This window comes from Dermacentor variabilis, unplaced genomic scaffold (genome assembly GCF_050947875.1).
Source record: "Dermacentor variabilis isolate Ectoservices unplaced genomic scaffold, ASM5094787v1 scaffold_18, whole genome shotgun sequence".
In the NCBI taxonomy this organism is placed as follows: domain Eukaryota; kingdom Metazoa; phylum Arthropoda; class Arachnida; order Ixodida; family Ixodidae; genus Dermacentor; species Dermacentor variabilis.
This window is the reverse complement of record NW_027460346.1, coordinates 7,436,249-7,461,390: the sequence shown is the minus strand read 5'-3', so window position 1 is coordinate 7,461,390 and position 25,142 is coordinate 7,436,249. Positions and strand designations below refer to the sequence as shown.

General features: G+C 48.6%; 1 protein-coding gene across 1 annotated transcript in view; it reads right to left on the bottom strand.

The window, feature by feature from the left end:
• crb (cell polarity complex component crumbs) overlaps positions 1–25,142 on the bottom strand; it is a 248,365-nt gene that overhangs the window by 110,471 nt on the left and 112,752 nt on the right. The window contains exons 2-4 of the mRNA XM_075678266.1: positions 11,133–11,383; positions 7,579–7,864; positions 5,747–5,875 (exon numbers count right to left, since the gene is read on the bottom strand). Coding sequence (XP_075534381.1) covers positions 5,747–5,875; positions 7,579–7,864; positions 11,133–11,383 — 666 coding nt within the window. The remainder of the gene's footprint in view (positions 1–5,746; positions 5,876–7,578; positions 7,865–11,132; positions 11,384–25,142) is intronic.

Here is a 25,142-nt window from a genome sequence, read left to right as displayed (position 1 = left end):
ATGCCACCAAGGCAGGGAATATTTAACATGGGTAACTTGTATATCGCGTTTTAATACGAGTGGAGGACGAATATTAGAATATTCACATAGTATCTTTCGAAAACAATGTTCTGCTGTTTGACACACAACTAATGAGACATATTTTAAATATATAAAATGCAAAAGTAATCACAGTGGTGGAACAGCCATTTGGCCTTTCGGCACAGATCTTGAAGTGAAAATGCTCATTTGTAGCTGAAATAAGCCCTTTTGGTAGAGTGTCGAACGTACATCTACACACCATATCGTCTCAATATTACCTGGAATAACAGAAAAATATACCAGAGCTCGTTTTATGCGTACCAATGCGGCATTTAAGATAAAAATTACCAGGCTACCTTCATTAAGTTTTAACAGAATGCCTTTACCTGTGCGCACATTGCGATATAAAGCCACTTCTACCATTTCAACTTGCAACAGGTCTTTGCACGTTTGCCATGCTTCAAGTGAGCAAAAGAAAAAAAAAAGAAGATAGTGGAACTAAAACCCATATGGAAGACCACGCCCTACAGGATGCACACTACAAAACCAGACCAGAGGCTTTTTTAGTTGCAGTATGAAAAGTCCCTCCTGCATAGCTAACGCTGGGTCATGCAAAAGTTGTTTAAATCACAACCACAGGACCAATGGATCTCCTCTTCCGATTATGCAGGGTTGTAAGGAAGGTCCCCACTAATGGCAAATTATAAGCCAGTGTCTGCTAACCTCTCTGTCTTTCTCTTTCTTTGTCCTTCTCCCAGCCAGAAATTGAGTATTCACATTACAACGTACTATCTCTTAAGTGCCAAAGAACTATGCCAAAGAATGTATGACTAAACATTATCCGAAGCTGCTTTTTGATCTGACAACCTCCTTGAGTGAGCTCCGCGTCACAACAGTATACAGAATACAGAACTGCACCACAAGTGGGGGGGGGGGGGCACAAACAAGACCGCACAATGACAGAACAATGGAACCTCCACTAGAGAAAAATACAACGAAAGAGCAAATATGAGAGTCGCAAAAACAGGAAATGGAGGACCGATGGTGTTTGCTATAACCGTGGTTATGTTCGCTCAGTTCACTTCCATGATTAGGATAATTATAGTGCGCTTTAGGTTCTGGTTCGGTTTTACTAGCGATGCAGCCCTTATGCTTCATTTGGCGAAGGTGTAGTGAAATTTCCTGCTAAGTTTACGCTCGTTACAACGGATTCGCGAACAACCGAATTTCGGATATACCGGAACAACTTTGGTCTGCCTATTTTATTGATGCAATGAAGTTCGCTTTTAACAGACCTACAACTGACTATCGGCTACAGCGAACGAAATTAGCGGAATTTTTTTTTTTTTAATCTGGCGTATAAAATGCACTTTTGCTGTGTCGACAGGGGCCGACAAGTGACTTGCGACGGTCAGGCGACGATCGCGCGCGCGAGGAAGGAATCGCGGGGCGGAAACGCGCCGTCTTCTTTAGCGCGCGAGGCACGGGGGGGGGGGGGTGAAGGGGGGTTCTACTCCGGCGGCTGCTGCTTACGGCGCGGCCATCGTATCTTCAAGGCGATCTGCGATGTCGGCAAAGTGCGCGCCCGCCGTATCTTGAAAGCGATCTGCGATGTGAACAAAGCGCGCACTAGCGCGGGCTTCGGCATCAAAGCGATCTGCGATGCGGACGAAGTGCGTCCAGTGCCGGAAGCTTCGTATGCGCTGTGCTTTCGACGTTTAGTTTGCGTTGAAGCGAGAGACAGCGCGAAGGTCAATTCGCTCGCTGCTGCTGCCGCGCTTATCTTGCTTAATTTGCTATCGCAATCAACGCTTCGCCTTTCAGGCGAAACTGCGACTTTTTTGTCTGTTTTTTACATTGGACGTTCGTCACTCACTCTTTGCAATAAGGTTGTTAGACATCGCGACGAAAGTTTCGGAAGTGAGGCGTTTCGGATATTACGGACTTCGGATAAAGCAGTCGATTTAGCGCAGTTATGAGCAACAGCACGTGCGGTGCAGATCGCGCCGAGAGCAATGCATCGAAGTGGCTCACGGCTTCCGAGATTTACGTGCGTTGCGTTGCGCGGCCCCATAAATTTTGAACGTCATAGCTGACTGCGCTTAGTGCCCGCAGTGGGCGCCTACAAATGAAAAACAAAAGTGTAGAAAGACATGGATATTCCTCCTGAGCAGAAAAAAAAAGGAAAACCACAGTTTCGATAGAAAGACAGCATTGATGGCGATAGCAAAGAGGCAATTACAAGTAAGGTTCGTAGCTTTACCGGTGTCACGCGCGCTTCCGCAAACATTAAAGGTACACTAAAGGTTACTATTAAGTCAACGTGGACTGTTGAAATACCATCACAGAAACCTCGAAACGCTTGTTTCGTGCCAAGGAGAGACTTATTTTAAGAGAAAATGCGTTCTGAAGCGTCCGCGTACCTCTAGCGCAGTTCAAATCGCCCGCCCTCCGATTGAGGAGTACTGACATCATGGTCTCATAGTGACGTTGCGCCATCGGTGAGTAGAACGGCGTCCGCAGACGGCGCTACGGCTTTTCTGCGCAAAACGCAAACGCGCGGCCAGAAACAGAGCCAAGACAGAGCCGACAGCAGAGCGAAAGCGGGAGTATGGTGGCTAGCGGAAGGAGAAACGCGCGACCATAAGCTGGTACTTTATTCTATGACGCAAACTTCGACGCTCGTCACAATGGACCCTGACAACGACAGATTGGCTCGAGATGCTGGGCTCAACTTCAGCGATTTGAGCACTGACGAGCGCGACCTGCTGCTGAGGGCTCGCGCTGCCGGCGTCGTTGCGTACTACGACGGCGGCCTCGACACCGGCTCTCCGGAGCGGGAAAGCAACGAGGGCTTCCCACGACATCACAAGGACGTGGCATTCTCACTGCTTGTTCGAAATGAAAGTTTCGCGAGCCAGCAGAACCCGCACAGCACGACGCGATAACGAAACTACTGAAACTCCAAAACGTGCGCGGCGCAGAGTCGAGCGAAAACGAAACCTTTCGACCACCTATACTACTGAAGGGTAACGTCAAAATGTTATTTTTTTCTTAGAATCGAATAGACGTAGACAAGTAGTACTTTCTTCCGTCTTATAATCGAATGAAATGATATTTTAATACGAGTAGTTGAGTATTAGTAACACAAATTATGAGGAGTGCTTTCGTCATCGGGCTAGTACCGGAATGTCGCTAGGGGGTCTCAAATCGTGTCATGCATTTACCTCAATTTCTCGGTTACTAAAGCTCTGTTCGCGATTAGATTGACGCCTTAGACGTTCTTGAACATTGCTCTACCACTTTAACTTGACTTTCTGGTAACCTTTAGTGTCCCTTTAACGGATCTCACTCGATGACCACGAAATCGCAAGTCACAACGCGAACAAGCGCTTCGCACCGCGTCTCGGACACTTGAGATTATGCGACCGCCAACATTAGATGCGCGGGAACAGCAAAATGCGCGTGAAGGCGCCAACCATTTCGGCTCGCCCTTTGCATTTTCCGCGGAGAGATGACCTCCGAAGAGGCCCGCGATCGGACGCGGGCAAGGAAGAGGCGCCCGCTCCTGCCCATCCCTCCCCGCGCGTGCTTGAATACGTTAATGCGCGTTCACTCTCTCCACATCCATCTTGCGCAGGAGTCGTCTGCTCTCGTGTTTCTCCTGGCGCTGCGAGCTGCCGCATGCCCCACGGCCTCCGCAAGTTCTTTACCAACGCGACAAACGGCGCAGCGGTGTTTCCTACCTACCACATTCCGGCGCGCATGCTTTGATGTCGGTTTTACCGCGCAAACTTCACACGCAGAAGGACGCTTGAAGTAACTCTTGCCTCGGCCGACATTTTTATTGTTTTTTCTTAGATTTACTAGCCATACAGGCTCCAAGTACACGCTTGAATTGGCCAAAAACTTTGTTAAATCGAAACAGGGTCGCAACATTACTTCGCTAAAATTGCGAAATATAATACACGGTTTTCAATGCAAGTAAGATCGGCAAATCGAATTAGTTCGTTACATTGCGAATTTCGTTTAATCGAGGTTTTTGTTATATCAAGGTTTGACTATCTGTGCATCAAACTTCTACAGCTCACACCGTCATTAACCAACCTGCACTACAGGCTTATGAAAGCATGTCTCACCTCGAAGCTAAAAGAAGAAAGTTGTGTAAGTGTACTGCATCAATATCATGGCTCACCCATTAGCCCATCTGTATCTTTTAAGAAAGTTCTAGCTGTCTACATACCACTATACAATCGTCATGAATTGCATAAAATGGCATGAACAGAAGACATAATGTCAACAAATTAGGACCACAGTGCAAGAGCATCTGAGAGTGCAAGCCAACGCAGATGACAGGCAGCACGCAATGAAGTGGCAGCAACACTGCCATTCGCCTGAATCAAATACTATCTAGGAGCAATAAGTTATTTTCAATACAAACAGGCACCAATGTTCAACAAGGAATTGAATTCTGGGGTTTTACGTGCCAAAACCAAAATCTGATTCTGAGGCACGTCATAGTGGGCAACTCCAGATTAATTTTGACCACCAAGGGATCTTTAACGTGTCCCCAATACACGGGACACAGGCATTTTTGCATTTCACCTCCACCAAAATGCAGCTGCCACAGCCGGCATTTGGTCCCGTGACCTCATGCTTCAACAAGGGCATTAAAATATAACATGCAAATGAAAGAAGTTACAGATGACACCTAAATCTGCACAAAACATTTGCACATATTCTCTGACAATGAAATAGCACTGGCGCAATGCATGGCATGGAGTGCAAGGAAAATGTTCACAGTAACGCAAGAATATTGGCATAAAATATTTACTAAATACAAGTTTCATAATAATATTGCCTATCCCATATTCAAATGTGCATGCCTGCTTGAAGTACATCTTTTTACATCATTAGCATACAGTGATCAAGCTAATAGGTGTCAGACAAGTTCATTACAAATCATTGCAACAAAATTCTTAATCATTTCCTGCATAGTGGAATGATTCCTTCATCAAATCTTTTTTTTTATTATTCCTGTTCAGAAACAAGTTAATGATTGCCTCACACTTTCCTTGTCAATAATGCTTTCTCCTCTGACCTGCACTACAAGTTTCACGAACTGTGGATTTTGCAACAGGCAAAAAAAAAAAAAAATATGCAGAACCCATATCTTGGTCTCCAGGCTCCCCAGTATGTGTGAGTGTGCCAGAATTCTTTCTGTGATGCTTGAGATTATTTATAAAACACCTTTGGTAGCTGACTACATAACAAAATTATGTCACACTTTCAGCTTTTAGAACAGATGTAATTTACTCAAAAAGCTGCCACATCAGAAGGCAGTAGGGAGAAAACACTGGCTTGGGCAAACAGTATCATTTAAACAATAGGAAGTGCCAATGGCGCAGCCCATGGTAATCTTATCCCTTTCTGTAAGTGCATAAAAGTATGTGTCCCTATGAATTTTCCATGCTGCTCTTACTCGAAATCCACACTGAAGCTAAGAGAAAGATGACCCAGTGATGAAGGTTTCCATAGATTTCTAGAATCCACATAAGGAAAGGGGTTGTTACCTTTCTTGTTTTCCTAAGAAATCTAGGAGTACAATGCTGAAGCAGAATTTTCAAAGCCTGGCAACACGATACCTTTGCCACCACAAGTGGAGTGCAACAACAGTACACTTCCTTAAGACAAGCACAAGCAGGGCTTCGAGTGAATGGCTTACCCTCATCTTTTTCACAGTGCTCGCCACTGTACCTGGCTGTGCACAGGCACTTGGGCACTCCATCCTGTAGTGTACACAAGCCACCGTGTTGGCAGTAGTAGTCAAAGCATGGGTCCACCCGGTAGTCCTCTGTAAGAAGAGAGACGTGAACAGAAGCCAATTCAAAGTCAGGCGACACAAAATCGGAAGCACAGTTTGTCAGTGCACTAAAATTAAATATGCACCATGTCACATTCACATTTGCTTTCACTGCATCTGTACATTTGTTGTTGTTTTTTTTGTACACACCACCAACAAGCCAACTTTCTGAGCTATCAATGAAGCTTTCACTGAAGGCTGTCATGAATTTGCAGCATACCAAACGAAGTTAGCCTGTGGGTAAGAGAATTTGATTTAGGTGCAAGCATAGGGCATCACATATTTGTGCCAAATTGAGCTAGTATTTGGCTTTGACATGTGCTACCACCTATGACAACCTATTGACTGTTCAGAAACTATTACTAGCCCCATCGTGGATGATGTGGATGCCATATGAATGTGGCGACTACATGAGCATGTAATAAGGAACAAAGTACATTATGTGTTTATTTTATTCGTATATGCTGAAGATGCTGCCACTTTGCTACATATGACCATATGACAGGAAGGTGCCTAGACGTAATCTGGGCCCAGTAAGATGCATTCACATTTTCATTATTGCTGGTTTTGCGGTAAGCCACGGTATTGCAAAAACATAAGAGCACGATGTTGAACTTGTCATTTGCATAGCTTCTAAAATTAGCAAAGCAAACAAAGGCATGGAGAAGAGGAGAACCAAATGGAATAGTCACGAAATTGGAAATGCCTTCATTTAGTAAAAAAGCCACACAACGAAAGCTTCACGTGCATGCACAAGAGCCAGCAATGAATTAAACTACCACAAGCATAAACATGCAGTAAAAAAGATAAAATATCCTCAGGCAGTGCCACTATAGAAGATACCTAAAACCCCATAGCTAAATACTTGGTCACATTGATGCACACTAATATGAATGGGACACTGACACAATCTTCATCTTTTTTTTCTTTGTAAAGAGAACTTCCATCAACTCACATGCTATAATGCCACACCTATTTCCAAGCATTATTGGGAAAGCAGGCACTTTTTGTGAATGAGCACTTTTCTCATTCTTCCTTTCACTCCATTTATTTTTCTTTAGAAAAGCGTTCTTTAATTTCTTTATAAGACTGGATAAGTGCTCACACAATCTCCCTATCTAAATAAACATTAATACACCTATATTCCTCTAATATTTTTAAGGGAAAACTCAATGAACCTCTTCCAAACTGCATGTATCTGCCACACTGAGCTGCCAAAGCAATCCCTGTACATGAATTAAAAGCTTGCCACTCTTTCACCCGCAATAACCACCATTTTAGGTACCGGCCAGCACTTTGTGAACATAGATGCAATGAATATGGCTATAGCCAGGCACGATCAGGCCAAAGTTTAACATGTTCACTGCAACATAGGTCACAGGTGGGTCATGGCGGTTATTTCTCCTGTGTGGTTGTGGAGAGCTTCCCTGTAGTGTGCAAGCAACATCTTAGCTAGAAATCAACAAATCGAAAAAATTTGTGTTGCTTTCAATTGCTTCCAAGAGGCACCATTTCTGTGGAACTTGAGAAACTGCACGACTCACCGGTGTCCCGAAGCATAGGAATAGGTACCTCACAAAGTGCTGGTGCAGTGAATGTGTTAAAAAAAATCAACCAATTCACAGGCCATCTACAATAAAAAGGAACATGCAGTAGACACCAGGATCATGGATCCAAGAGTGCACATTACTTACTGCAATGCCGCACATCTGGGAGAGGGCAGGCATCCCATGTGGGGCTTCCCTCAGCATGTGCACTGGCCAAGGGGAGATTGGCGCCTCCAGAGATGCAGCCACGAAACCCCAAAGGTGCCACCACAGTTGACACAGCTGCTTGCGACACAAGAGAGAGGAGGTAGGGCCTGATGCTGTCGCTGGCCACGAGCACAGGCTGCTGTTCACCCACATGCAGCCAAACCAGGCCATATGTGGGACGCAAGGAGACCCAGTAGAGCTGGTTGTCCGTCACATTGGCCCCCACCTGAGGGCCAGTCAGCAAAGGACAGACACTGTTGAGCATCCAGCTAGGCACTGAAGAATAAGTAATGCAGATTTCGACTGCAGCAACATTTCTCAGCAGGTAATCACGAAAACATGGCGCGCAAACAGCATCACAGCAATGGCATGTGAAACTGAACGTCCTGGGCCCAGGCGGCTTGGTGCGGCGGAGTCTTCTTGCGCGCGCAAGGAACGGAAGGCGGGGAGACTGCGCGCCGACGGTTCGCGCACGCGCAATGGGGAAACGGGGAGATGTGTGCGCGCGCTAGGAGGAGGGAGGGGGGGGACGCAGGATAGAGCCAACGGCTTCTAGGTGGTACAAGGCCTGTGCACTTCGATCCAAGATGTCATGCCGCCTTGCCCGACTGCCATAGAATCTAATGTGGATGCTCCCGGGTAAGCCGCGGTGATTTTGACGTCACCGCTTTCGTAACGCCGGGCTTGTTAGTGGAAAGTTAGGTCCAAGCAGCATGACCTTATAAAGCAGAGTGCACAGGCCTCCTATCTAAGAGGCTTTGGTAGAGCGCGTCTTTTCTACTCCGGCCGCGGCTGCGCATGAGCGCGACCGCGCGCGTCCTATCTTAATAATAATAATATTTGGGGTTTTACGTGCCAAAACCACTTTCTGATTATGAGGCACGCCGTAGTGGAGGACTCCGGAAATTTTGACCACCTGGGGTTCTTTAACGTGCACCTAAATCTAAGCACACGGGTGTTTTCGCATTTTGCCCCCATCGAAATGCGGCCGCCGTGGCCGGGATTCGATCCCGCGACCTCGTGCTCAGCAGCCCAACACCATAGCCACTGAGCAACCACGTCGGGTGCGCGTCCTATCTTGTAGGCGCTTGTAGGTAATCTGCGGCGGGTTCGAAGGCCAGCCGTGCCGAGATAGCTGATTGCTTCGCGTGCGTCGTGTTCCCGCATGCCTTTTTCGCGTTGAAGCGAGGTGCAGCACAAAAGAATTCGCTCGCCGCTGCTGCCGTTCTTCATCGCGCCAGCGTTCTGACAGCGAGTGTGCGCGGTCATCGAGTTAGATGTGTTCCGTGTTTTCCTGTGCGCGAGTGACACAGCGCGTGTTAATTTAGCTAGTAGACGAATGTTTACAGCAGTTTATGCAGCTGATAAAACTACTAACTTTACGGCATATAGCTATCCAATAAGTTGCCATCGCAATCCCGGCCGCATTTTGATGGGGCGAAATGCAAAAACGCCCGTGTCTCGTGCATTGAAGGCACGTTAAAGACCGCCATGTGGTCAAAATTAATCCGGAGTCCCCCACTACGGCGTACCTCATAATCAAATCGTGGTTTTGGCATGTAAAACCTGCACAATTCAATTTGCCATCGCAATCAATGCTTCCCTTCTCGGGGGAAACCGCGACTTTTGTGCCTGCAAGTGCGTCAAATATATATTCCGACAGCAAAAATCAAATGATCTTTTAGACGCCCGAGTTTTCTGACTTCCCTGCGTCACCACCACCCATAGCACCAACGCATATAACGACATTTGCCTACCTTTCAGGCTCTGAAAGGTAGGCAAAAGACCGCCATGTGGTCAAAATTAATCCGGAGTCCCCCACTACGGCGTACCTCATAATCAAATCGTGGTTTTGGCATGTAAAACCTGCACAATTCAATTTGCCATCGCAATCAATGCTTCCCTTCTCGGGGGAAACCGCGACTTTTGTGCCTGCAAGTGCGTCAAATATATATTCTGACAGCAAAAATCAAATGATCTTTTAGACGCCCGAGTTTTCTGACTTCCCTGCGTCACCACCACCCATAGCACCAACGCATATAACGACATTTGCCTACCTTTCAGGCTCTGCACGGTGTTTCGGGCATAAGACGCGCGCGCTATGCCGAAAACGTGGCGGCAATGAACAAAGTTGCCGCCACGTCAATAGGCACCAAACAGCTACACTGGTGTCCACTCCTGACGAAGCGGCGCCGGTTTAGCCCAGCGATTAAAGTGTGGCCGGCGGCGTCGCAGGAAGTTCGGCATCAAATTGTTCGCACTCGTATACCTTACGTGCGATCTACCGCGAGGTCAGACGCACGGGCTGGGCTGTAGTATACAGAGTGCGGATCCACGAGCGGGCCCCTCTGTGTCCGAGTGGTATGTGGGCGGCGGCAGCTTGGCTTGGTTTGACCGCAGACGGCAAGCAGACGTACCGAACCAGCGCGATAACACCCATCGCACAGTTGCGTATTCGCGGCGGTAACGAGCGTGTGTGTAATTTATTGATACTTCCGCGCGTCGTATCGGCATAGCAAGATGCCAACGGGCCATCAAAATCTGCAGTAGACACTTTGCTGCCCGTTGGGGGCACGCGCTCTTGCGTTTTTTATGTATAGACCTAATCGCGTTTTTTTTTCTACATTGTCTGTATGCTTGTAACAAATATCGGATATAACGAAAACACTTTTGTGGCCGATCCGACTTTGTTATAACGAGGTTAGACTGCATAAGCATGTATTTGAGAACCTTTCATTTACTTTTCAATATTCAATCATTCCTTATATCTTTGTCCGTTATATTGAGGTCCGACTGTATTACTTGACATCTCATATTTACTATTGAACAGCAATCAATCGGACATAAAATAAGGAGAATGGACACTGTCAATCATTCGAGGATGTGTACAGAGTATACTCTGCGACACAGTATAGTGTTCTTTCATACACATTTCATTTGTAAGTGAGCATATTTCTTGTTAACTTCTTTGCATTTCTGTAAACCTTACTGCCCATTTTTACTTAATATACATCCAAGGACCTAGACATAATGGGGCCACAATGACTATAGGATTTTTCTTTTTTAACTTAAAGTAACTGCCATTAACCCCGTGCACACTGGCTGTCTTTTGCGACCAGTCACAAATTACATTAATACGGTGGGGTTTTGAGCACCAAAACCACGATATTATTATGAGACATGCCGTAGTGGGAGTCCAGAGGCCAATTATGAACACCTGGGGTTCTTTAACATGCCCGTAAATCTAAGCACGTGAGCATTTCTTGCATTGCGCCTCCTTCGAATCATGGCCGCCACAGCCTGGATCGAACCCACGGTCTCGAGCAGCGCGACGCCACAGCCACTGAGCTATCGCGTTGGGTTAAAAATGAAGAGCATACAGACGCGCCTGCACGCGGTGCCAAAATAAAATAGGCGTCACTGCACGCAACAGTAATCGGACGGCAAGAGGACAGTCGCGCCCACAGAACTAGAATAGTCTGCACTGCACGGACCGTGACGGAATCGTTGACCCCTTGGACGGACCAGCTGAGCTCGAGCGGACCGTCAGAACGCACGGCTAGCGAGATGGAGTCGTTGCCGAAGCTCTGCCGGAGTATCGTTCCATTGCTGCACGTCCGGAAGGTGAGGCTGGTGACTGCGCTCAGTATGGGCTGCGAGTCGTTCAGTAGGAGGCGCGTGGATCCATTCAGGAAGACCTGCGACGCCGCGCACGCCAGGTCCCACAGCAGGGCCACGGTGAGGCCTGCACGGAACACCGAGAAGGAAGAGATGAGTCCAACGTTGTCACACGTCCATCGCATGCAAAGCACGCGATGCGGTAGGAGAGGAACTGTCGCAGGCAGCCGTCTAGAGACTGGGCGAGCCCGCGGCATGTATACTTCGCAGCAGTAATTATTTTGAAACGATGCAGATATCATGTATGCATAGATATCTACAAACTATGCAGACAGTATCCGCACATATACTATCCGCAGAAGTTTTTTTTTTTAATACCGCGTAGATATGTTTAGCTTGTCCGGTATTCCGGTAAAACGCAGGCGGACGCCGGGGCGCTGGGGCGGAGGCGTAAACGTGAGCGGTCTGCATGGTGCAGCCACCTGGTGGCGCAGCGTTCAAACAGACAGAAACAGCTAATATTGCATTAATCGAGCGTATTCTTCTTCGCTCCTGGTGTAAATTTTTGGCAGCAACACGATTACGCCAGTGCCGAAAATTTACTCCAGCAGCGAAGAAGAATATGCTCGGTTAATGTATTATTAGCTGTTTCTGTCTGTTTGAGCACTGCGCCACCAGGTGGCTGCACCATACAGACCGCTCACGTTTACGCATGCGCCCCAACGCTCCAACGCCCCGTTTGCCTGCGTTTTACCGGAATACCGGACAAGCTAAACCTCTCTATTATCTCTATAGTAGCCGCACACTGAAACCCTGCAAACATTTTATTTCCCAGAGCAGTATTCTTCTAATGTTCCATTTCATTTTGCAATCATTCCACCCTTCATCATAATCCCCGAAGTGACGCCTCCGTTATCGCTAGATTGGCCACTTGGCATGCCGCGAGATTAGAAAAAAAGAATGAAAAATGAAATTCGAACGTTGTAAAACACAGGCCATGCTGTAACACATTTGATCACAATGCGGAATTCGCACGCTAGCACTTAATATTCAGTCGTGGGGGCTTTTGTATGTCTGTAATGCACTGCGGCGAGGACAGGAGCCCAAACGCAGATTTTACGAGCTATTTTACCGCGGAGGTAACGCATAAGTGAAGCACTTTGCTGTTGGTTTTCTGTTCTCCCACAATTCCGGCAAGTGGCGCAATGTATGTAAATTCCTACGAAAACACACAAAATGACCACAAAACAAATCAACGAGTAAAAAAAAGGGGGAAGGGTAAAGGGGGAGTCTCTCAACTCCGCTGCAGTTGCGAAACACCAAGTTGAACACCAAGCTCGCAAGGCGTCCAAGATCCGACAAGGTACTTAACTACCGCAACACCAACGGGAGGCCTTATGGGAGAAGCTCGCACTGGCTGCAGACAAAGGGCTACCCTTCAGACAAGGAGCACAAGCGTTCATCCCGGAGCGCAAAGAACAATGCACGGTCGGCCACACGCAAGCCGCGCGACGCGGCGCGACCCACATCCCGCCCCCCGAGTTCCGCACCCACAGCGTGCACAGGGAGGAAGACCGCCCGAAGACCGTTTGACGCAGAGAAGATGGCGTGCTTCCACACAGCGTTCGCTGCGTACGACGGCGGTTTGCGCGAGGAGGTTTTCGAAAAGTACGCGCGGCGCGGTGTTGCATGCACGTGTGTGAGGGAGCATCCACAGCGCAAATCTTTCTTCGCAAGCGGCGGCGAGGAGCATCGCGCAAGAGGTATGGCGGCGATGACCCCGTCCATCATCAGACCCGCACGGCGGAGATCGTAAAGCCAGCGCAGCGCCGACAAATAAAGGGCCGCCATTGTCAGTCTGCATTGCGAGTATACGTGTACTGTGCAAGTAGTGCAAGTGCACCTGCCACGTCTCGCTTCCTTCCTTCCGCTCACGAATTTGCAGACGGCGCCGGCATACCGTCAAGAACTACCGAGCGCGCGACTCTGGACTCGGGCTCTCTCACGGAGTTTATTTTCCATAAATTATATATATATATGCCGCGGCGTCTCGGTGGTAGGCACGCAGAGAATCAGACTTGGCAATAGTATCCGTACGCGGGCGATGGCGCATGTCTTCAAAACATTTTGCCGGAGCTTTCTTTTTTTCTTTTCTTTCTTTTTTTTTTTTTTTTTTTGTCTGGCTACTCAACGGAAATAACATGCCAGGCGAATTGGTAAATTAGGCCTTTGCATTAAACGAAACCATGACTTTTTTGCCGCGAGAAGAGGCTCAGGATGTCAGAAAACGACGTAAAAGCAGAAGAATGATGGCGACGCCACCTCGAACTTCCCGCGCGAATCTCCGTGGCGTGACCCCGTGGAGTACCTTGTTTTTCGTACGTCTAAAACTGACTTTTTTTTTTCAGCAAACAGCTTTTTTCTTTTTTTTCATCTTTCGGCCCCTTTTCATAATTGGCGGAAGTCGCCGATGCAAAGGGCGCGTGATCTTGGAGACGCATTATGAGACAGGCGTGCAGTCGAGCGAGCGCTCTGTGGCGTCCGAATTAGATGCTGTGGTGGAGCGTTAGGGAAGGGCAGCCTTCCTCTTCGCCTAGCAGCGGCTGCTGGAGGAGGATATAGCGAGGAAAACCTGTCGGCGCTGGCGGGAGAGCGCTGTCACCTTCCGCGCCGACGGATGCGTCGCTGGACACACCGTAAATCGACTTATGTATGTTTAGCCAGGTACACTACATAACTACAGATGAGCGGTTTAACGGCTCTGGTTCTATACGGAATTGACCAATGAAGCAACAAACGCTATACATGAATATTCCCTGCTGCAACAAATGTAAGCCCTCAAGCGCACCATTTCTTTCATAAAGAGAATAGCTTTCTAAAAGCTTCGCCTATTTGCTTGTATTGACAATCATCATCTATGGTTTCTGCGCATTCTTTATTTTATCATTTCAGGCACAGAGGGCCCAGAAAGACTTGAAATGATAAACTTTTGTGCGCACGTGCGTGTGCGTTAAATAACGATAGCGATAGTCATTTATACGACGAGAAGCACGGATGTTATTAGACGCGCCACTTCACGCATATTTCGCGGAGAAGAGCATGACCTCCGAGATTGGCCGCCGTGGGGCGAGTCGGCCGTTTCAAGCACTGGAACGGTACGGAGCGACAGCCACCATAGCGACAGTGAAGTCATTTCTCTGCGTGGCCGGCCAGAGGTTGCCAGACAGAGCCACATTCCGGTAAATGAGCAGTCTATACACATCGTAAGTTATGGTGTCAACAAACATTGTAAGCAGCACAAAGGTGTTAAGTACTTGGTCTAAAAGGCGTTTATCTGAAGAAACGAGCTCTCATCGGCTAACGCCTTGTTCACTTCTAAAAGTAAAACATGTTAAGCTTTCGTATGGAGGCCGGCTTGCGGTGGTCGGTATCAATTAGCAACGCCAACCTGCGCCGGAATCCCCCCTTTTCTTTTTTTTTTCCTTTGAAACGTAATCATCAGCGATTACAAAATAACACTTACCTTCCGTACATCTCACATGAGCAGACAACGCCTTCCTTGCGCGGGTTTCCTTTTTTTCCTTTTCTTCTTTTTTTAAGCCAGATAGTAACATGACATGACAAAAACTTTGAGTCCTGAGAAACTGAGATCTAGGGGAGCCGAAGGCTCCCCAAGATCAAGTCGGTGGCTCCGCCCACTATGGGACCGGGAGACGAAGTCCCGCCGCAATGTCGTGGGCCCTCTGGACTGCCTGGAGTTCAATGTGGAGATTGCTGCTTTTGAGAGATTCCTCCCATTGTTCTTTCGTGATTGATGGAGAGGCATTAAGGCTGGGTACAGCCAGAGCATGAGTTCAAAAGAGCATGAGTCATTACCACATTTGAGGCACGAATGTGAGTAGTCAGGGTCTATCCTGCTAAGGGACCAAGGAGTGGGATACGAACGGGTTTGCAGAAGTCTGAGTGTGCTAGCCTGAGGTTTTGTTCAATTTGGGGTGAGGGGGTGGAAATGTCCTCCTGCACAGTCGATAATGGGAAACAATTTCCTGGAAAGTACATAATGGATCTTTGTAGATGCTGACCTCGTTCCAAGCTTGGCCACCCGCGGCTCCGGTGGGCCTGCTCGTTAGGATTACATACGAGCGGGTTAACTGAGCCATCTAGAAGGACTGGGAACCAGGAGATGTGGTATCCTCCTTCGCTGCTCTCCTGAGCTATTTGAAGTGCTTTGTTCACAATACTGTTCACCTGTTCAGACACGAGCGCGGACGAGAAGGATCTAACTGCCGTGCGCGATTCCGAGAAGACGATAGGGAGCATCTTTGAGCTGTGAAAAGCCAGATCGATCACCGCTTCCTCCGCCACACGGGCAGACTTCGTACAGACAGATGCTACATTAACCAGGTCGCCCCCCGCGTCTACAACTGAGACAGCGAACTTATCCCCACTGTCATATCTGGGAAAATCGACAAAGAGGGCATCTAGTTTCTGCTGATTGATCTTTTTGAGGGTGGACTTGGCTCTCGCGAATCTCCTACCCTCGTTATGCACTGGGCGGATGTTTCACGGGACGGGGTCAACCATGATGCCAGTTCTGGTTTCCCGGGTCAATCTAAGTTTGGTCGCCGGTTCATGACTGGGTTGGATACCCGCTTCTTGTAAAATATTGCTCTCTGGCTTAGTGGATGATGGTCTCATTATTTGAGCCGCTGCGTGAGCTTCTATAAGCTCATCGATGGTGTTGTGGAGTCCTAACTCCAGCAGCTTCTCGGTGCTCGTGGACTGCGGAAGGCTGAACACGCGCTTGAGGCCGGTTCTGATTAGAGAGTTGAGATTGACCGTTTTCCGCCTTACCCCAATTAAGGTGCGGCGCGATGTAGATAACATGACTCAGGAAGAATGCTTGCCAAGCTCTGAGCAGATTGTGCTCTTTGAGACTGCCTCTTCGATTTGAGACGCGGGCTACAAGTCTTAGGACATGTCGTAGGACAGGTGAGCGAGTCTCGAGTCCATCTTATGAACCTCCAGATCCGTAATGATTTCTTTGGTTGCTCCTTTAACTGCCATGTTGAGATTATCTAGCAGATCTGCATACGTCTCGTCTGGCGGGACTGTCATTTCTGATTTTTCGAAAAAGGTTCCAATCCACATACTCACATATTACTGGCAGTCTGGGTTTGACAGGCAACAGAATTTCGAGTATGTGATGGTCACTGCCTATAGCCCCTCTTGGAGGTTGTACCACGTGCCTTCGATTCCTTGGAGGAAGGTGGGATCGGGGGTCGTATCTCGACTGACCGAATTACCGGATCTGGTTGGGAGCCTTGGCTCTCTTACAAGTATTAGGCCGAGCTCTGCAGCGTTGAAGGCCAAGTTCGCCCCTTTTGCACATTTATAACCGTACACCCAGTCCACATTGGGGGCGTTAAAGTCACCCGCAACAACGAGAGGCGTGTTGCTCGCCACCCTTGACGCTGTGCGTAGTAATGTTTTGAAGTGTCTTTTCCTATCCGATGGTGCGCTGTACACGTTCAGAATGAAAACGTTAGAACTGATTGTTCTGTTGGGTATGGTCTCTATTAGCTGGGCCTCGAGGCCCGCTTTGTACGCGGGAGCCATGTGCTCAACGAACGAGATGTTCTTTCTGATTAGGGTAGCGATACCTCTGCCCTTTTCTTCCCTGTATGCTACCGTGCGGTATACCCCTAGAGAGAAATTTCCGCTCTACATAGCGTTTCCTGTAACAATATAACTTGCGGCTTGTCCGCAACAGACCTGATGAGCTGTCCCAATGGGGCTTTGCGCCTCTGGAAACTTGGGCAGTTCCACTGCCAGATTTTCAGATTGTTGCTATTCGCGTTCGCCATTTTGCCTACTGAGGATGATCAATAAGCCCTTTAGCCCCACCTTCGGGATTCGGGTTTGCCCGAGTCTGCACTGTCAACACCATAAGCCTGCCTTTGGCTTGGGTCTCTCTAGTTCAGTTAATCTCGTCTCCATACAGGAGAGCTAGCATGCCATAGGTTGTTTTTTTTTTCCCCTCACGTCGTGTTTTACCGGCTCCGCGCATTGGAGTTGAGCTGGGTGGGATATTGCACGGCTGCGGTGGTAAGTCGCAGCCGGCCAGAGCGCCTGTGATCACTAACAGCCAACAAACAGACCCTTGCAGCACTTTCGAAGGACTTACGTATCAGTTGCTCAGATTAGTATGTATATGCGAGGGATTCTCTCTCTCTCTCTCTCTCTCTCTCTCTCTCTCTCTCTCTCTCTCTGGATGAGTGACGAGTTTCACTGTGCAGCGTTTGTCGTCGCATGAAGCAAATGCTACATGCGAGTATACATGCCCTATTGCATTTCCACAATGCCAAAATGCGAGAAAACTCCGTGCGAAGCGTCAAACGCCGCGATGTTTAGGCACACCTGTGACGTCGTGCCCAGTAATTTACAGTTATCTTTAATGCAAGAGTTGTTTTCATTAATCGTAGGGCAAATAATGCCGTCATGCCGCACGCTTTTGGCCAGGCTGTGCCCACCGAAAACGATATTTCGTATAAGGTCTCTCCGCCTTTTTTTTTTTTTTTTTTGAATTTGTAGCGCCGTACCATCTCCAAATTCCATCCCTTTAGAATAAGTAATACACTTCTACTTTTAGGTTTTGTTTATTAGCATTTTTTGCCCAGGTGTCAAAGCCGGACGTAGGACTTAAATCATGCACTCCAAACATGCGCGCTAAGTGGTTTCATATTTCGTGCGCCGTGAATTAATCGTGCAAGATATTTCCGAGTAAATAACCGGGGAGGTACAGGGACGGGTTATCTTGCACGAAAAGAAAAATAACAATAACAAAGCAAGCGTTCTTTCTCCGGAATGTACATACCAGGTTTTTCAGCGACGTGCTACGTATACCAGTTTTACTCAATTATTAAAAATAAGAGATTCGAGACGAAATTATAATTATTTGATAATTTTTGATGGACTAGATAACAAATAGTTATTGACACGAGAATTTGTGCCTCATAAGACAGTAAGCCCGTCCTTTAAGTTTCGCAAATTAACTATGAACGACATGAAGGGAGGCTGAAGTCGGCCAATAAGCAAAACACACCAACTTGTTAGAAATCTTGTGCACAGCACCTGTTTAGAGAAATCCGCACATAAAATACGCGGCGACATATAATAGCGTTGCAGTTAATTACATGTCCCCGTACTGCTGAAATACATAGCGCAGGGCAATGTTAACCGGGACAGCAGCACATTTCGTTGCAAATCTCGAGTCCGCACTGCTCGGAAGTGCTGCGCAGGACGGCTAGCAAACACACTAAGCCTTGCGTGCTCCATAGCTGACCTTAAAGATGCAGTCATAACGTGTCTTAATATTAATTAAATGTCAATCGGTAATCAAATGAAAACGGTTAGGGCGATTATCACCGAAAAAAATGATAATAATTTCCACCTCTCCTTGAATCTCGCCTCAAAAATCACAATTCTGTCTCGCTGTAACACCCGCTTATCATTACTATTTTTTACTTTCTTGTTTCATTAATTAGATAGTCAAAGCCAGTCCGTGAACGTCAACGGCAGCAGCAACGCGGATGGCGCCGTTTTCTGACGCTTTCTTGAACCACAATGCCTTAGAAAAGCTGCGACACTGTTCTCAAAGAGGGGGGAAAAGGAAATTAAATGCACCATGCGCTGCCAACGCCTCTACACCAGCAGATAGGTAGAAGACAGTCGTTTAATTTGTCTCTGTGCTCTAGTTGACAACCACGTCACAAGATTGTATAATACCTGAGCTGCATGTTGACAACGTCTCCGGCGTTCCGATATTCAACCATACTGCAATACGTTTCGGGCAGGCTGAAGCTCTCGACTGTTCCGAATCGGCGCCAAACTAGTTGCATTATCATCTGTATTAACAGCACCGAATTCATCCCGGCTTTCTGTCCCCCCCTTTCCCGTCCCCCAGTGTAGGGTAGCCAACGAGACGCATTTCTGGTTAACATATCCCTGCCTTCTTCCTTTGTTTTCCCCTCCGCCTCTAAAGTTGTAGCGAAATGCGTTTGCGCATTCTGCTGCAGTGAAGTAGCGCCAAAGCCTGCATGAAGATGTAGGTCCGTTATAACAAGTTCTTCCTGCGACAGGAGTCACGCTGTCGACGTGAATCGAAAACTATGCGATAACTGGCATCGTCGCAATCGTCTTAGGGGCCAGCGACTGCCCATGCAGTATACTATTCACCGGAAAAGTTTTCCCTTGGCTGTTCTCGTCGGTCCCCCTACAGTCTTCGCCAGAGCTAATACTTATCGGCCGGAACCAAACGATGCAGACTGCACTGCTGCGTGCATGAAGCTCGTAATTTCAGGCGGCAGTTGCATCCGTGCATTAAAATCCTATTGCTTGTTATAAGAACCTGCAGACGGACACAACTTGTTTTTCAATATAGCATACTTATGTTTACAGCCCAGGTGTGCCTTTGTGGCGTTACACTAAATGGACCACTGGCTTAGCGATGCGATTTAACCCAAAGTAAACGCTACGACAGGACGCCGTATTGTATAGGCTTCCAGTTTAATTTTGACCACTAGGGGTTCTTTAATGTCTACCCAAACATCAATATGCGCAAGTGTTTTTTTTTTTTTTTTAAATTCCGTCCCCCATCGAAATGCAGCACCGTCGCCGGCGGAAATCGAACCGGCGCCCTCGTGCTCAGCAGCAGGACGGCATGGCGACTGAGCCACACCACGGCGGGTTGAACGTTTTGGTTGGACAAATTGCGACCTTCAGGCCAAGTCCGCAGGAAATGTCAGTTGTTGTTTCTCTCTCTCTCTCTCTTTCTCTAAACGCGTTCCGTAAACTTTTGCAACCAGCTGTACACAGCGGCGCACGAACGCCGCGCCGCGCTCGCTGCACGCAACCGCCGGAGCGTGCCGTCGTAAAGGGTTCAATGGGACGGCCCATCGCCAGCGCACGGCTTCCGGGATGGGAGGAACGACCACGCGGGCGAAGAAAAAAAAAAAACACTTTAGCGCGACGACGACGCGCCCGTTTCCCGCCCGCTACACGAAGCGGCTTCCGACTGCGTTTCAATGGCGGCGCGCAGGACGCGCATCGCGCGGCCCCCTTCGAACAATAACACCTCGAGAGACAAACGCGTCTCATCGTAACACGACGACGCTTCGTAACACACAGCGCGTGTGTGCTGAAAGAGCGCGGAGGAGCGAACCATTTGCACTCGTGCCCGTCGCTGTACTCGAGAGAAGCGCTCCATCACGCGCACGCAGCACGCACGAGTCCCGCAATGCACCCTCGAGCCACCGCGCCAACTGTTTCGGTGGCAGCTGCACACCATCGCCGGCGCAACGCTCACAGTTTGCAGCAGTGATGAAATGTGAGCGACGCGTGCGTCGTGGTCCCTCTCGCAACGCGCGGTGTAGAACCGTTGCAAAACACCCAAGAACTTCGCCCCGCACAGCGAAAATTCATCCACCAGGGCGGCGCGACACGTCCTCTTTACGAAGGATTTCATTGCGGGGTGGCTGCATGTGTTCCAGCAGCGGTCGGTCCCTCAAATTCACAGTCTTCTTTTTCGCTTGGGTTGCCGAGTTGCCACTTTAAGGAAGGGATCAAATGTAAGCGTGAAGGCCAGTTTCGGGGGAATTTTTCCCGAAGGCATACGCAAGCGCCAACTTCAACAAATGCTGTATTCAAGACAGGATCACATATTTATAAGCATGCATATCACAATCACACTCAAGCGAAAGCAATGATGCCATGTGCGCACTACAGCAAGCGAGAACTGTAGGTCGGGCTGTGGCGTAATGGTGAGCAGCGGGCTGCTGCGCTGGGGGACCGAGGTTCGAATCCCACCGCTGAACGCGTTTCACTTTTTTTTTTTTTTCAGGGTATCTACTCGACGAGAACCCGGCCAGCGACTGACCGACCGACCGGCCCAGGCGAAATCATGGGCTAGTAGGCAACCAAAGCTTCGCTTTAAAACTGCACACAAGAACTGCTCCAGGCGACTGTTTCCACCAAACTGCAGCCCTTACAAGCTCATGAATTTTGCCGAGACTTCGCTTCGTTCGACAATCCTTAGCTCCAGATAAGTCTATTTCACTGTTCAAAGACGGTGCAGGCACACGTAAGGCATATTCTGTTAGCATCGGGTGACTCAAATGCACTGACAAATTCAGTATGGGTTACTTCTGTGTTCAGATTTTTCGCTATTCGCTTACGCCCCATGTTGAGCTACGTTCAAAAAAAAAAATCGCAATAACATTACCGCGTCTGCCTTTCGTTTCGCTACAACAGACTCAGTGAAATAAAGGATACAACGAAATTTTATAAATAACTTGGTCGCATTAGATAATTTATTACATACCAGCGTTCGTTATGTCGAGGTTCTACTGCACACTTGTACAGCGTTGGGAGATAAACTTGAAACCATCGAAAACCAGCTGTGGTAAGCCGCCTCAATGCAGGTGTACGTATTTCTTCACGCTTGAAGCAGCCGTACTGAACTTTTTTATTTTTATTTTTTGCCTCAGTTTTTTCACCACGGCGCCCACAGCAAAAAGCTTCACTGTGCGTAAAACCCGACATTTGGGCATTGAAAGTTTTTCACCAGCTGCCGCAGCAGGTGCTGCACGGGCCAACGGTCTGAAACTTTCATCTCGCGGCAAACTCAAGCTACAGCTTGACTGTGGACGCAGTTGCTCGACCGTTACGAAGATGATCGAGACGTGGCTCCCACTGACGTGGCTCCCACTGGCGCCACGTCGTCTTTTCTTCCACTTTTATTTGACTTTTTCCTTTGGTAAGAATATGAAACTTAGAGCAAATCTAACCGCCTTTCACAATTCATTCTACATTTAAATAACAATAAAGTTAATTCCCTTTTGCTTTGCTCGGCTTCATTGTCTGTTGGCGTCCTGAGGCTGCTACTGAAAATCGAGCCTCTCGATCTCCCCCGATTGTTCTCGCTCAAAACAAACGTCACTTCACTACGCCGTCTCCATTCAGGCACTGCGGCGGCGCGTAATTCGGGTCGGTATGCCTTGACATGCTGCGAGGTCGGGCAGCAGAAGCGGTGAGCACGTCTATACGGCGACGCCATGCAACTGCTAAAGGCACTGCTGCTGCGAACAGAACAAACTTTGTTCCCGTGAAGGAGGGAGGTCAGATATTACAAAGAGAGGGAGAGAGAGAAGGGTGCATAGAAAGGCAGGGAGGTTAACCAGAAGTAGTTCCGGTTGGCTACCCTGCACAGGGGGAAGGGTAAAGGGGGATAAATAGAGAGCGGAAGCGGGAGAGAGCGACATAGAGAAAGAGAGATAAGCACAAACAAACTGCGTCCACTATAGAGGGGTAAGGGGCGGCGTTCTTAAAGTATATCGTGAAGCACTCTGAAGCGACTGCATAACCTCCACGCGTAACGGCACAGACGCTAATTGTGTTTCGCTCTCCGAACCATATACGTCAGCAGTCGAGCGACAGTCATTCACGAGGACGAATGGAAAACACTTCTCGGGGGCTCCGTTCCGCAGGACGGCATTCGGAGCTCCAACACCATGTGTGCATACATACGTATGCACGGTGGCCCGGTCCCCAAGCAGCGCCAAGCAGCATGGTTAGGAAATTATGTTTCTGCACGGCTGTATAGGCATTTCGTTGAATGCATCTACAGTCATAAGTGGGCGTGGGCCGATCAGCGGAGCGCTTCTGAAACATCGGCGTATACGCGGCGACCGCAACATGCGTGTGTATGTCGACGCAGTAGGAGAGGCGCAGGAGCTCGTGCTACTCGCCTATTACGTGAGAAGGAAAATAACCCATAACGGGCACCAGGTTTCATGCACGTCGGTTTCCGCGTCCTATACGATGTTCTGTCGGCGACGATGCGTATAGCGGGTCCGTGCGGAGACTCGAGCACGAATTCGGTGGGCTTCCTCCCCCCCCCCCCCCCCGTCTCCCTCCCACCGCGATACCGATCCCAAGGTCGCAGGCTCCGACAGCTGGTCCCGATGGCGGGAGATCGAGAAACGTGACGCACAAAAGGAGTAATATATATATACTCTGAATCCACTCTCCGCTCTACAAGGGCGCGCCTGCAAGGCGGTCATGCGTACAGTGCGTCTGTTCACCTTGGCCTCGCGAACGCGCACGAACGCAAACCGCAGAGGAAACCGCCGTCGTGCCTGGGCGATTATTCTTTCCTCGAAGCCACGGGAGGGGTGGGGGGGGGGGGAGCGCCATTGTTTCACACCCTCCCAAGACAAAGAGAGGGCCCAGCCCCGCACGAACGACGAACAAATGCAGGTCAGCTCGTCTCACGCCGGCGTCCGCGTTGCGCGCGCACGCATCGAGCGACGGTCGCGGGCTCCGTCGTTAGCGGCCTGATGGAGCTTCACCACAAGGCTCGGGAGCACAGCGCAAATAAAAAGAGCCCCGCCAAAAAGCCGGTGGTTCCCGATCCAACACAGCTGGAAAACATATGACCAGCGGTGAGTGAGTGAGTGAGTGAGTGAAGTAACTTTATTCCGGTCCAGAGAAGACGCAGGGGAGACCCCGCGCCACCCGGCTAGTCCCACGTAGGGACCGCCAAGCCGAGCTTGACGGCCCGATCGCGGGCACTCTGGACGGCCAGGGTTCGGTCGTTGAGTTCGGGGCTGCCCAAGAGCGCAGCCCACCTATCCTCGCTGAAGGAGGAGCCGATGGCTTCACACTCCCACAACCAGCAGTCTTCCAGAAGTAGTTGCAGTTTGGTAATGTGCGGTTAAAGGAGTACTGCGACATATTCCCGAAGTTCTAGAAGCTACCGCAAGCCTGTCGCACATATGAACGATGACAATTGGTCCAATGCTTAGAGAGTGTTACGGTTGGGAAGCAAGATAGTTTACTTTAATACTAAAGATCGTCTCGTAATTGCCCGACGTGGCGGCAGTGGCACGATCATGACGCTATGACACATAGCAAAACTTGCTAATGGTATGTAGCGATAAGGTTAATAACATTGTGACATTGCTTACATGTGATGTTACGGAGGAGTGGGGCATGGTGTGATTATGAACAAAGAAGTCGGCTTGGCAAGGAGAGCGTGTGGCTGGTTCGGGTAGCCATCTTGCGTATGCAGCGCTGCTGCGCAGCTTGTAAATACCTTGTAAATACACTTACGCTTCCCTAACTCTGCCCGTGGTACTTTGGAGATATGCGCCAACAAACTAGCCGTAAAAATACACTGTTGTTCCACCTAATTATTTAGCAAACGCTCTTTTATGCATTGAAGCACAAAAGTAACTGGAACGCTCCACGTATTTTGTCCCACACTTTAGGAAATAATTCCCAACTGGTGTAATACTGGAACTTAATTTCAAGTGGATACGTCTTGCAAACCCACCTGCTACAATTACCATAAATTGTAATATGTGGCGTAATGTAATTAATTAGGAAGTTAATTTGCGAATTTTGGTTAATTAGTTGAATGTGCGTTTCGATTTCTCGTGCTAGTAATGTCCGCCTCTTCGAATAATACAGCTCAAGAACAAGAATAATCACGCTATCTACCACTAGGCGATCTTTAAAGATCCCGTAAAAGGGTCACCTCGCAAGGTATATGGTACACCGGTACACGACAGCATGTCGCTTGCCGGCGTCACCTCGAGCTTGGACAGGCAAGCGTACCGCCGCCACCGTTAAAAATGAAAGCCGAGGACGGCTACACGCAGACGGCATGCCGCCACCCCCAAGGCGCTCTTCTGCTGCGCTCTACTATATAGCCAAACACCCTGTTCGACCTACCCAAGCAGCCTTCGGCTTTTTTCTTCGTGTGACATTACCTCGTCGTACATTCATGGTCGCGCCTCTAAGCAAGACTTCTCATTTTAACT